Below are 14,298 nucleotides of genomic sequence, written 5' to 3' on the forward strand. Positions count from 1 at the left end.
CTTGATCTCAGGTAGATACCAATCAATGTAAAACACCAATAGAACACTCTGATCCCTAGCTTGATCTCAGGTAGACACCAATCAATGTAAAACACCAATAGAACACTCTGATCGCGAGCTTGATCTCAGGTAGGCACCAATCACTATGAAACACCAATAGAACACTCTGATCCCCAGCTTGATCTCAGGTAGATACCAATCAATGTAAAACACCAATAGAACACTCTGATCCCTAGCTTGATCTCAGGTAGACACCAATCAATGTAAAACACCAATAGAACACTCTGATCCCAAGCTTGATCTCAGGTCGACACCAATCACTATAAAACACCACTGGAATACTCTGATCCCAAGCTTGATCTCATGTAGATACGAATCGATGTAAAACACCAATGTTACACTCTGATCCCTAGCTTGATATATACAGGATATTGGTTAAGCGGCTGAAAGCAAAGGGTTGTGACGTCATCTTTTCTGTGATTCTCCTAACATTAGGAAACAATATAGAAATTATGAGCAGAGCAATATAATAGACGTCAACCAATGGCTGGAAGAATGGTGTAGGGAGGAAGGTTTTACATTTAAGGAGCAGTGGGAATCATTTCAGGGACAAAGGGAGTGTTTCCAGAATGATGGCCATATGATAAATATAAAGGGGGATAGCAAGGTTTACAGTGGGAATTGAGGAAGGAATTCAGGCTTTTTTCGGTCAGCGGAGGGTGGACAAGGCCACATTTGCTCTACGGCGAGGATACTCGCGCCGTACGCCCTCTAAATTGACAGAAACGTGCGGCGGCCGCAGAGTTTCTGCAGTGGCCTCAGGGTGGCCCTACGCCATTTGGCTATATTTTACAGGCCGTAGGGGTCGCCGTGGAATTATAGCGCAGAGTTATAACTTTTTTCATTTCTACGTTCGCCGTAGCAAGACAAACCGAAACAAAAGAACTGGTAAAAAAAAGAAGAAAAAAAAAGAACCCACTCGTTACCGTCCGTCTGGCCGCACGTTCGCCTTAGGGCCCCCTTGCGGTCCCCCTGCAGGCACCTTGCGGGCACCTTGAAAATTCTATGGCCACCACAGGAACGCCCTAAGGTCACCGTGCGACATCAAATCAAAGACCGTACGGCACCCCCACGTTTTCGGTCTCCACAATTTATAAATACGCCGTGCGGCTCCCCGAAAACTAAAAACATATGTGACTGCTACATTGTGTGACTGTGGAAATCCTGCGGCTGCCCTATAATTGCGAGTGGCCGTAGATTTTGGAGACCCCACGGCCGCCGTGGCAAATGTGACTTCAGCCTAAGGAAGGAAAGGATGATGTAATTGTGATGAGTAAGGCTGGATATGATGATTTTAAAAAGTTTTAAAAGTGATTCTTCACTATTGAGGAATGGACGATACATGGGGCCAACAACGATCGATATCATGAAATGTCAAAGCGTTGTGGACGAGTTAGTTCGGTGACGAGAACACGCCGATTCGATTACGGTTCGGGTCCGAATCCAGATCCCACCTATCAGCGAGATAGGAAACGTCAACTGTTCCTCTTGGCGAGTTCTACCGATTGCCGTGCTAGTTACTACAAGAATGGGAGAGAAGTGTAACATGAAAACACCACTAAACCGCACATTAACCACGCTCTCGCTCGAAGATTTACTACTTTACCTTTCCCACTTTATTTACTACTCGATGATTCTGTGCTACCTTTAGCCAGGGCTTTTCAGTCGTCGTGTGCTGGCTAATCATGAAGCACGTGGTGTATTTAATGGTAGGTGAGAGTAATATACTCTGCACAGTGTTTCCTACTGCGGTGTTCGATGGGAATTTTTTTTTATTTTCTCTAAACCATTAAAGTTTGCACTTCATGTTTATTCATTCGTTTTTAATTGGTTCGTCCAAGCATTCCTTTCCAAAGCGTCGTCCAATATGCCGTGTACGCGATATAAACGAGTCGAGTAAATGCCCTAAGTTGTTCCACAAGGCCTGTGGGAAGCAGCTTGGGACAGGCTGGGATGAAGCGGCACGGGTAGGCCCCGATGAGGGCACGGCATGCTCATGTGAGGCAGATGGAGGCGATTACCTGAGGGAATCGGATTTAATTATCATCTGTCATCCTGGTGCTTTGCAAGCGGATGATTCCGACGTGTGAAGTGTGCTGGCCTTGGGAGAGGCCGGGTAGCTGGCTGCCACATCCGCTTGTACTTGCTTGTATGGATGATCATCATCATCATCACGCGGTGTCTTTTGTTCTTGATTTTGTAACCGTCATGACGGTTCTGAAGGAAGTTTCCTATCCGGAATTATTGCGAATCATTCGATGCTGCGGCATTGTTTCGTGAATAGTTCTTCTGTGAAACTTCCGCTCATAAAACTCGATAACGCCTCTCTCACTTTGCGTTCATTATTTCTCAGATGATCAATATTTTGCTGCATCAGTGGTGAGATGAATGGAATTTGTTTTATGAACCGTTTAGACAGGTCGACTCGGTGGGTGAGGTGTGAAGCACCTGAACTCGTGTGAGCAGTGGCGAGACATGATTAGCCGGCTTTGATATTGTTACAATGGTGGCTCTCACACATTGGTCTGTGGTGGTGTATGAATGGTGGATCTCACACATGGGTCTGTGGTGGTGTATGAATGGTGGATCTCACACATGGGTCTGTGGTGGTGTATGAATGGTGGCTCTCACACATCGGTCTGTGGCGGTGTATGAATGGTGGATCTCATACGTGGGTCCGTGGCGGTGTATGAATGGTGGATCTCACATACCGGTCTGTGGCGGTGTATGAATGGTGGATCTCATACGTGGGTCCGTGGCGGTGTATGAATGGTGGATCTCACACATGGGTCTGTGGTGGTGTATGAATGGTGGATCTCACACATGGGTCTGTGGTGGTGTATGAATGGTGGCTCTCACACATCGGTCTGTGGCGGTGTATGAATGGTGGATCTCATACGTGGGTCCGTGGCGGTGTATGAATGGTGGATCTCACATGTGGGTCTGTGGCGGTGTATGAATGGTGGATCTCACATACCGGTCTGTGGCGGTGTATGAATGGTGGATCTCACACGTGGGTCCGTGGCGGTGTATGAATGGTGGATCTCACACGTGGGTCCGTGGCGGTGTATGAATGGCGGATCTCATACGTGGGTCCGTGGCGGTGTATGAATGGTGGATCTCACACATGGGTCCATGGCGGTGTATCAATGGCGGATCTCATACGTGGGTCCGTGGCCGTGTATGAATGATGGATCTCACACATGGGTCCATGGCGGTGTATGAATGGTGAATCTCACACATGGGTCTGTGACGGTTCATGAATGGCGGATCTCACACATGGATCCATGGTGGTGTATGAATGGTGGATCTCACACATGGGTCCGTGGTGGTGTAAGAATGGTGGATCTCGCACGTGGGTCCGTGGCGGTGTATGAATGGCGGATCTCACACATGGGTCCGTGGCGGTCTATCAGTGGCGGATCTCACACGTGGGTCCGTGGCGATGCAAGAATGGTGAATCTCACACATGGGTCTGTGACGGTTCATGAATGGCGGATCTCACACATGGATCCATGGTGGTGTATGAATGGTGGATCTCACACATGGGTCCATGGTGGTGTATGAATGGTGGATCTCACACATGGGTCCATGGCGGTGTATCAATGGCGGATCTCATACGTGGGTCCGTGGCCGTGTATGAATGATGGATCTCACACATGGGTCCATGGCGGTGTATGAATGATGGATCTCACACATGGGTCCATGGCGGTGTATGAATGATGGATCTCACACATGGGTCCATGGCGGTGTATGAATGGTGGATCTCACACATGGGTCCGTGGCGGTGTATTAATGGTGGATCTCACACATGGGTCCGTGGCGGTGTATGAATGGTGGATCTCACACGTGGGTCCGTGGCGGTGTATTAATGGTGGATCTCACACGTGGGTCCGTGGCGGTGTATGAATGGTGGATCTCACACATGGGTCCGTGGCGGTGTATTAATGGTGGATCTCACACGTGGGTCCGTGGCGGTGTATTAATGGTGGATCTCACACGTGGGTCCGTGGCGGTGTATGAATGGTGGATCTCACACGTGGGTCCGTGGCGGTGTATTAATGGTGGATCTCACACGTGGGTCCGTGGCGGTGTATGAATGGTGGATCTCACACGTGGGTCCGTGGCGGTGTATTAATGGTGGATCTCACACGTGGGTCCGTGGCGGTGTATGAATGGCGGCTCTCACAACCACTCGGACCACTTCACCACTATCTATCCTTTGATTCCCTAAACATCGATTTGTCTCCTTTTCCAATTTCTGAATAATTATAAAATCGGTGATTTTTTTTTCCAATGAAAAGAATTATTCTTCTTCAGGTATGCCGTGACGTCACATCAAGAAGTGGACGATCAGATCCCAACTGCACGGGTTTCATCGCGCGCGGTACGATTTAACTCAAACGGCAAAAAAATTGTTGATTTTTTTTCCACAAATATGTCGAGTCGATGCGTCCTTGGTGATTTCAGTAACACAAACTGAGACGGTTTCATGCTCCACCAATGGCCGAAAGAGCCTGAGTTTGCAGAAATTGGACAAGGTTTGTCCCAAATACCCGAGTGTGCACCGGGCCTACAAAATGTTCACTTTTGTGCTCGGAACATGTTACGGAGCACTGTTCTAAAACAACAGAGATGGCTAGATCTTGTGGTTATCCACCATGGTTGAGAGGGGATGCCATCCCCACGATGAAGCGGAAGAAACAGCCGTCGCTTGAATCTGTCACACCATCTCAACCGAGCTACCAGTACATACAAGCACATGGACGATTTGAACGGTGACTCGAACACCTGGTGGTGGCCTTTGCCCCATTAGTTACCACAAGAGCATCTGAAAATAACAATCTCTTATCAACACAAATTTCTACCAATCAAATGAACCACCATCTATTTATAGTGGAGATAATGTATGTATCATCTACTCTGATAGGATTTCACCGAGGACACGAAAACTTTCATGGTTCCCCTTCACACACCCCCACTCTCAACACCTCTCCCCATCAACCTCAACACCTCTCCCCATCAACCATTACCCCCACAAAACTCACTCCCCGACTCCACAATCCCCTATCTACCATCACCCTCACAATACCCATTCGAGTGTTGATCACGATGAGAGACTGAAAAATAGAATCCTTTGTCGAATAATGGTCAGGTTTAATCAATCCCATCAGAACGCACGGTACATCAGAACGCACGGTAATCAAGCGTTGCTCGACTGTGGCATGTATCGAAAGCGTTTACGAAAAAAAATAGTGGCATGTATCTTTTGAATGACCCCAAATTGGGGTTAAACGATCCGTGAGGGTGTGACGAATCGGCTCGTTCTGACGTGACGGTGGTGGAGGCTGACGTGGATGAGAGGCGTGTCGTTGATGTTTTAACAACACATGAAACATGTGTTTCCCAATCAGTCTGTTACCGGATTCTGTCGCAGGTTGTGATCACGATGCGGTCATTCCTGTTGTGTGTGTGTGTGTGTGTGTGTGTGTGTGTGTGTGTGTGTGTGTGTGTGTGTGTGTGTGTGTGTGTGTGTGTGTGTGTGTGTGTGTGTGTGTGTGCGTGTGTGTGTGTGCGTGTGCGCGCGCGCGCGTGTGCGTGTGTTTTTAAATACGTTTTCTCCCAAGGCATTTTTTTCCATACCTTGGAATAATTCCGATTGCTTTTTTGATTGTACATGTCATTTGATTTTTGATTTTTGTACATTTGATTTTTGATTTTTTTGATTGTACCTTTACAATATGCCGCTTCCTGTCACCCTTATTCGTCAGATTTTTAGTTTATTGCCTGAATTCATGAACGTCCACGAAATCTGACATTATCCGGAGAAAGGCAAAAGGCAGGAATTTCGAATCTGCATTCGCAGGAATCCTGACACACAACTGTCTAGACCCAGGCTTTGAAGATCTACTGCGTTGAATTTTTCAAAGTCGACTGCGGGTCTTTAGCGTCCATCATGGAGTGCTAAAAAGTGGGATAGTCAGCTTCACGTCCTTTCCAAAGGACAGCATCCCTTCGAACGTAAATGCCTGTGTGTGAAGTACCAGGGTAGAAGTTTAAAGTTTTATAACTTTACTTTTACAGTGAGTTCAAGTTCAAACTCATCAAAGCAACTAGGTAACCTCTGGTCATGTTCCTTACCCACATCGTGTTCATCCTGAGGGGGCATACACATTACACATTACATATTCAGTAGGTGTGAATTAACCGACTTACTTTTGATTTAACGAGTTCAAACTTCTTCATAACCTTATTTTTTAAACCATTAAATGCTGAAAAGATTAAATCAGGCAACCCATGGTTAGGATGTTTCAGAGTAAAGTGTGGTTGGTATTAAAGGTCCTATTGACAAAAGATTGATATTTTTCTCATTCCCTGTTTCCTGTAAACCCTTCCTCAGGGCAATGTGACTTGGGGTTGCCCCCCCAAATCTCCCACTGCGCCCATCACATTTCCACCCCCCGGAGGCTACGTTCATTTGCCATGGCCCGTCGTTCGCTCCATCTTGCAATGGTCTCTCAGCCTCGAGTTTCGCACCTGGGACTCTTCCGGCCTCCTTTGGCAGACCGATTTGCCCTCGAGGCGTGGCCCGCTGCGCCTTGCTCTTCTCTCCGGACGGCTCAGGCTGTCAGGCGGCCACATGGTGGGAGTGATGGATGCAGGTGCGTGGGTAATCCTTCGAGCATGCTGGAAGTTTTAAAACCGTTTGAAAAACTGTTTACACATATGAAGTTTGACTTCAGGATATTGTTTGAGGTTCAAATCCAATGATCTGGGGCATCACTTGGGTTTGAAACTTTAAAAATACTGTATTAGATCCTGCTGGGTGGCAGACAAATTGACACGTGTTCGCTTGAGCTATTGGTGAATGACTGAACGTGTATAATGGAGATCACACTGCAGACGTGTAATCAATAGACCGGCCAACGAGGAAACCGATGTTGTGAGCGAGGAAACCATTGTAATAATGTAATGGCTGAGGTGTTAGTGCACGGATCAAACTTTTGTGTATAAAAACATTTCGTTGAAAGTTTAATTGTGCATTGTTACCAGGCCAGAGACTAAACAACGGGGCTTGGCACAGTGTACGGGTTTCTGGAGGAAAATATCTCACATTGGAGGTCGATGGACAGGTGTTTGCCTCAACTCGATGGCCTGGTACCATTCCAACAGGGCACACCTACTTTGGAGGTAACTGCAGCATCTCTTCCCTCTCCCCAAAGTGTTATGATTGCTATACAATATATGCGAACAAACATTGAAATTCCAAACACTAAGTGTGACAACCAGAAATGAACTAGGAGAAGATGCCGTCCAAGGTAAGAATTATCACGCACCTTGTGGATAGAGTGACCACAACAAGCCGTGAGGGAACTTATTGTTTGAGACGTTTTATGAAGTTGCTGTTTTTTTATATTTACTCACTCACTCACCTTCTTTCTTTACATATATATATATATATATATATATATATATATATATATATATATATATATATATATATATATATATATATATACTTATTTATGACAAGAAAATACAATTCTTCGCTTCACTGACGGGAATAATCAAGGAGGCATTGCCGGATTTATGGTGGTGTAGGCCCCGGGGCACACATGGGTGGTGGAAGCTCTTTCTGCCATCAACGATAAAGTAAAGCAGTGTTTTTCAACCTTTTTCACTGATGACACCCAAAACTAACCTTATTCTGTGGCACTCTTATTCAATTTTCTATTCGTAAAGTTGCCTTAAGAACATTGTCGGCTCCACACGTTAAATTATCGAATAAAATACAGAATTTCAGGAGTGTTTTTGCGGGCTTTTATTTCCACCGATGGATTCCAGATATATGAGGATTGGCAAAGCATGCGATTAGCCTGTCACAAAGATATTGTATAACTGTTACAACTTCCAAACTATGTTTGATTTGATTTGAGAAATGGAACAGTAAGTAACGAAATGACAAGTATTGCTCCATATGTTCCTGGTATCAGATGCCCGCAACACGTAAACTAAAAATCCCTTGATCGATTGAAATGTGGATGAGATTTGGGAATTGATTTTCAACAAGACTTGTCAAATAAACCGACGATTATTGACTTCCTGTTCCGGTTTTTGAGACGATGGTTGGTTCTCTCAGGGGTCTCTGCCAACTTTCTCAAAGATAAGTTTCCGGTCGTTGTTCGTCGCTTTTTGACTGTTTATTTCATTGCCTCTGTGTTCCTCGTTCGGTTTTGTTTCAAAATTTGTGCTTTTTGGTGAGTTTTCATCGGTCTTCCCTGAGGCTTACCTGTCTTGCTGTCAATGTGCGCGATCGTGTTTATTTGTATTTTCTCCCTATAACTTACCATCAGTTCTTATTTTCTCCGCTTTTCCCACTGTGCTTCTTCTATACCTGCCAACTATACCCTCTGTTTCATCTCTTAAAATAAATATAAAAAAGACAAAAGGAACTCCTTTTCCCTCCTTACCTTATTCCCCACGTAACCACATGACTTCCTGTGCTGACTCTTCTTCCTCCTTCTTCTGCCAACCTACCTCTTCCTTCTACTTTAGCTGACCCACATTCACCATACAACTTCACAATTTTTTTTCTTCAGCCATAACTTTACCTAATCCTTATCAAAAATAAAAAATAAAAAACCGTCTCTTAAAATGTTTCAACTTCCTCTTTCACACGTGTGGTGCCCAGTCATATCATAATACACGACTATTCTTCTTCTGCAAAAGACTTTTCAATTCGACCTCTCCTTCATCGCGTGTCTAAAACGTCCAACTGTTACAACATTTATTTTCTCCATTCTCTTATTTATCTTTTCTTGCATCCCTCACGTAATGTCCTTAGTCACATCTCTGACTTTAAAAAAAATTTTTAACTACCACTTTGCAATGCATGTTCGTATTCCATCAATCGTACTTTTTTTTCCCAACTTCAGTGCCAATTCATCCCACCTCCTTAAATCTACCTCCTCCTAACTCCTCACCCGTTATCCCCTCTCCTTACCCCTCTCATCTTGCCCCTCATCCTACCTCTTGGCACCTCTTCACGGTCTTCTGCTTCAGTATCAGCTCCTCCTCTGTTGTCCCAAAGTGGGTGGTGTTCTAACATCTGTGGGCTCCATTCTAACTGAACAGATATCTCACTTTCTCAATCAGTACACTCATCACCACAAACGTGCTCCTTTTTTCCTCAAAGCACACCCCCCCCTTCCCAACCCCTCAAATCTTGTACCTCCCCCTGCCTGCTCCATTCTTCATCATACCACTACCAAGTCTCGTCCTTCCCCTCTCTTCACCTCAACCAACACCCTCCTGCCCCTTCGCCATGCCTGCTATCATCATCTCCCTTCCCTCTCAAAGCAACCTTCACACTCTTCCCGCTCTAAGCTTCCCTCCCACCTTTCTCAAAAACTCCCCTCTCACCCTTCTCTCTCCAATCTCCCGCCTCAATCTTCCTTCTCCAAATTGCCCCCTCCTCACATCCATAAAGCTGCCTCCTTCCCCTGCCCTCTGCTTCCTCTATTATTACTCCCCATGTACCTCAACCCATTACCACAGAGCCTTTTCTCCCCCTCACCCGGCCCTTTCCCCAAGCTCTTCTGCAATCCCCCACACTATTTCAACAACTCTCCTTACCCCCCCACCTCCTCCCTTGTCCTACCCTCCACCTCCCCTCCTATCCCCTGCACCCAAAGCCTCCTCCCCCTCCCTCTTCATTAACAGTGTGGACCTCAAATATCTGGGGCAATCGCTCAAACCTTACAGATCTCTCCATACAGGTTGCCACTGACAAAGCAGACATAATCTGCCGAACAGAAACTTTCCTCCCTCAAGACGTGTCTGACTCCCGAGTATCTCTCCCTGGTTACTTCCTCCTCCGGTATGACAGACCTGAGCCTCGTCCTGGTGGTGGAGTTGCTCTCTTCATCAAAGACTCTATTCCTCACTCTCCATGCACTGCCCTCACTCTCCCACACCCCCCAGGAATACCTCTGGCTACAGCTTCCACTCCACTCTCACCTCATGTTTATCTGTGTGTTGTACCGTCCACCGAACAGTGATGACTCCATTTACACGACTGGTCAAAAGTTTTCGAACACCCCAGTTTTTACTGAAATTTAAGCAGTTCAAGTCCAGTGAATAACCTGAAATGGTACAAAGCGAAGTGGTAAACTGCCAGAGGTTAAAAAAAAGTTTGGGTTACCAAAAACTGAAAAATAATGTAAATTTCAGAGTTGTTAAAAAAGGCCTTTTTCAGGGAACAAGTAATGGGTTAGCAACTGCAGCTGTTCTGCAGCAATGGAAGTAAATTAAGCCTTGAAAGTTGATGCACACAACTCCTACAGGTGTCCAAAATTTTGTTGATTAGATACAAACCCTCAGTCTGTATAAAAGCAGTGTTGGAATAGACTGTGTTGCTACACCCTCTGAAGCATGAATTGGACAATATTGCACTGCAGGAATATATGTATTGGTGTGAATTTGGGAATTCGATTGCATACAACATTCAGGTTCCTTTAGTCAGTTATGTCGATAAGTGCTTGTTCCATAGAAAGTTCACCTTCCATTGTTTAACGGGCAGAAATCGATTCGTGCGCTGCGAATCCATTTAATAGTTAGGGAGCGATCATAACACAATGGAGATGCCCCTCCCCCTCTTCTGCGAAGAGGAAGAAGAGTCCTCCCATCCCGTGATTCATGACGTCAACAACTCCCTCCCACCCGTGGTTGAGCGGGGGATGGATCACGTGGGCATGAGACATGCTGGGAGCGGGGGAGGGGCCGATAAGAATAAAGAATAGATCCTCTGCTTTGTTCGGGTTGGCTTTTCAGTAGTAGGCCTTCGGGTTCTGCTTGGCTTGGGTTAGGGAGTAGGCTTTTTGAAGGCTTTCTGCTTTGGCTTGGCTTTTAGCAGGCCTTTGGGTTCTGCTTGGCGAGGGTTGAGACTTTTGTTCAGTGAGCTTCAGTTCTGCTTGGCGAGGTGGAGGCTTTTTGGAGAGCTTTTTGCTTCAGCTTGGCTTTTCAGCAGACCTTCGGGGTCTGCTTGGCTTGGTTCGCTTTTTGGGCTCTTCTTGTTTCGTCAAAGAGAGAGGCTTTGTTCTTCGGAAGAGAGTTGAGCTGGTTGCTCGGCTCGGAGTTCTTGGTTCGTGTTGCGAGAGGCTTTGTTCATCGGAAGAGAGTTGAGCTGGTTGCTCGGCTGGCTCTTCTTGGTTCGTGGAGCTCTTTGTTCTCCGCTTGGTTCCCGGCTTGGTGCGACTCATCGGCCTCATCTTGGAGGTGGTTCCTCGGCGAAGCGACGCATCGACGGGAAGGATCAGCGCCTCGTCTCACCAGCACATGCTCGGAAGCGCGAGAGGATTCGCTGGAGCTCGGGAAGGATCGCGGCTCACAGCGATTGGATCCAGCTCGCTCTCACTGGAGCCCGGGTCCGAACAGCTTGAAGACCACACGAGGTGGAGAGGTTCGAGATAGGTTCTGGGTTTCAGCTCATCTGTCCCTCCAAGCTGGAGTCCGTTATTAAAGGCATCAGCCACCATTTTGTGTGTGTGTGTGTGTGTGTGTGTGTGTGTGTGTGTGTGTGTGTGTGTGTGTGTGTGTGTGTGTGTGTGTGTGTGTGTGTGTGTGTGTGTGTGTGTGTGTGTGCACGCGCGCGTACATTTGTCCGTGGGCCCGTCTAATAAGTAGGAAACTGTTAAGTGCTTTGTGTGCTGTAGATGATTGCATTGCATTTTGTAAAGTCGGTATAGTTCTGCTCTTACGTGCTTCCGCTAGTTCCCCATTATTATTAATAAATACCCAATTGTTAAATGTTTTCAGCTCGTCGCGTCGATTCTTTCATTCACTGAGCATTTTGTGTGTTGGTAATTAGAAATCCGTTGGTTTGCCGTAAAATGGAGACATTCGGACCGACGGTTCTCGACGATTAAGCCACTCGGAATCGTGCAAGGGACAGGCTCGCCTCAGTGGCTTGTTCCGTACGAGTTCCGTCGAGGGTGAAATACCCCGGTAGTTGGATCACGTGGGTATTTAGGTAAGTTGAAGATTGGCAATCGACCCGACCCCACATGGTCTGCCCATTGGCGTATTTCGGTTTTTGCACAAGGACCTGTCAACCTCGGAGTTATCCAGGCGGCGATCTATATTCCAGGCGATCGGTTGGGCCGACTTGACTTGCGGCTCCGTCAGAGCGGTCGGCTCGCGGCCGACCCCCGGCACCGTAACAGTATATTGCGATCATAATTGTGAGAAAAACACATTTAACAAAGGAAGACAGACAGACCATTATAACCCTGAAGAGTGTAGGTCTTTCCTTTGGAGAAATTGCAAAGAAGCCAAGGTGTTCATGAGTGCAGTTTCCTACACCATCAAAAGGCACTTGGAAACTGGAGGAAACTGACAGGATGAGGTCTGGCAGACTCAAAGTCACAACACAATCAGAAGACAAGTTTCGGCTCACAGGACAGCAGCTTCAAGCACAGCTTAACATTGGTCGAAGTAAAGAAGTCTCAGTTTCAACTGTGAAGAGTAGACTTTGATCTGCAGGTTTGACATGTCGAGTGGAAGTAAGAAAGCCATTGCTAAGATGGCAAAACAAGAAATAGAGGCTTGCCTGGGCCATGCAGCACCACCAGTGGACAACTGAAAACTGGAAGAAGGTCGTATGGATCGATGAATCAAAATTTGAAATATTTGGTTCATCACGCACAGTTTTTGTACGCCATCGAGGAGGCGAAAGGATGGTTCCTCAGTGTGTGACACCAACTGTCAAACATGGAGGAGGAAGTGTGATGACCTGGGGCTATTTTGCTGGATCCAGAGTCGGCAACTTGCACAGAGTGACTGGCACCCTGAACCAAAAGGGCTACCACAGCATTTTGCAGCGCCATGTGATACCCTCTGGTCTCTGCCGAGTTGGTCAGGGGTTCATCCCACAGCAAGATGACGACCCAAAACATATCTCCAGGCAATGTCAGAACTACCCTAGAAGAAAAGAACAAGACGGTCGGCTTCAAATCATGGAAAGGCCAGCACAGTCTTCAGACTTAAACCCCATCGAGCTGGTTTGGGATGAACTGGACAGAAGGGTGAAATCAAAGCAACCTACAAGTGCAACACATTTGTGGGAACTTCTGCAACAGTGTTGGGAAGAACTTTCCGAACAATATTTGATTTCCATTGTAGAAAGAATGCCATGAGAAAGTTTGGCTGCTATATCTGCGAAAGGTGGCTACTTTTATGAGTCAAAAATTTGGATTAAATTTTGTTCAACAAAACGATTCCATGATTTATTTTTTTGTCTGCAATTGTTTATTTGTTCTATGCTTTAATTTCAGAGTACATTGAAACATTAAACTGTTTAAATTTCACTAAAAACTGGAAAAATGGGGTGTTCTAAAACTTTAGACCGGTCGTGTACATCTCGTTCTCCAAAAACATGGACCAACTTCTATCCTCTCATCGAAACTCTCTCTTCCTCATATGTGGTGACGTCAATTGTCATCAAGCCAGTTGGCTGGGTGTGGGTACGTCTCTCACCTGCCACGGCACTTCAGCAATAGACTTCTGTGACTCAATGGGACTGACACAATCTGTCAACTTCCTGACCCAGATCTCAACCAACACATTCTCCATTTCTTCTAGATCTGATTTTGACCAATTTCTCTGAAAACATCTGCTGTTTTCCTTCGCTCCAATCGGTTCATCTGACCATGTGCTTGTCAAAGTGGACATCTCTCTGGCTGTTATTAGAGAACCACCTCAGTGCCGTCGTGTCTGGCATTTCATTCAGGCCGACTGGCAGGGTCTCCAAGGAGCCATCAAACTCATTGACTGGTCTCCCATCTCTACTTTCTCCAACCACAACTCATCCTGGGAATTCTTTCAAAATCAAAGCAATTTGATCTCTATCTCTATCTCTCTCCCTCTCCCTCTCCCTCTCCCTCTCCCTCTCTCTTCCTCTCTCCCTCTCTCCCTCCCCCTCTCTCTCTCCCCCTCTCTATCTCCTCCACTCTCCATCTCTCCCTCTCCCTCCCCCTCTCTCCCTCCCCCTCTCTCCCTCCCCCTCTCTCTCTCCCCCTCTCTATCTCCCACTCCCTCTCTCTCCCTCTCTCTCCCTCTCTCTCCCACACATATTTGTCCCATCTCGTCTTCAGTTGTTCTACCCTTCCTCCTGCCCATGGTACACTGAAGCTTGTGGTGAGGCAGGTGTCCTGAAACAAGTTTCCTTCACCTCATGGA

General features: G+C 46.5%; 1 protein-coding gene across 1 annotated transcript in view; it reads left to right on the forward strand.

Moving 5' to 3' along the window:
* The window catches only part of LOC147022502 (contactin-associated protein-like 5), a 774,700-nt gene that overhangs the window by 400,544 nt on the left and 359,858 nt on the right, over positions 1–14,298 (forward strand). The window contains exons 8-9 of the mRNA XM_085893466.1: positions 6,461–6,722; positions 7,114–7,251. Coding sequence (XP_085749592.1) covers positions 6,461–6,722; positions 7,114–7,251 — 400 coding nt within the window. The remainder of the gene's footprint in view (positions 1–6,460; positions 6,723–7,113; positions 7,252–14,298) is intronic.

This window comes from Eptatretus burgeri, chromosome 8 (genome assembly GCF_056783735.1).
Source record: "Eptatretus burgeri isolate ZD-2024b chromosome 8, Ebu_testis_v1, whole genome shotgun sequence".
In the NCBI taxonomy this organism is placed as follows: domain Eukaryota; kingdom Metazoa; phylum Chordata; class Myxini; order Myxiniformes; family Myxinidae; genus Eptatretus; species Eptatretus burgeri.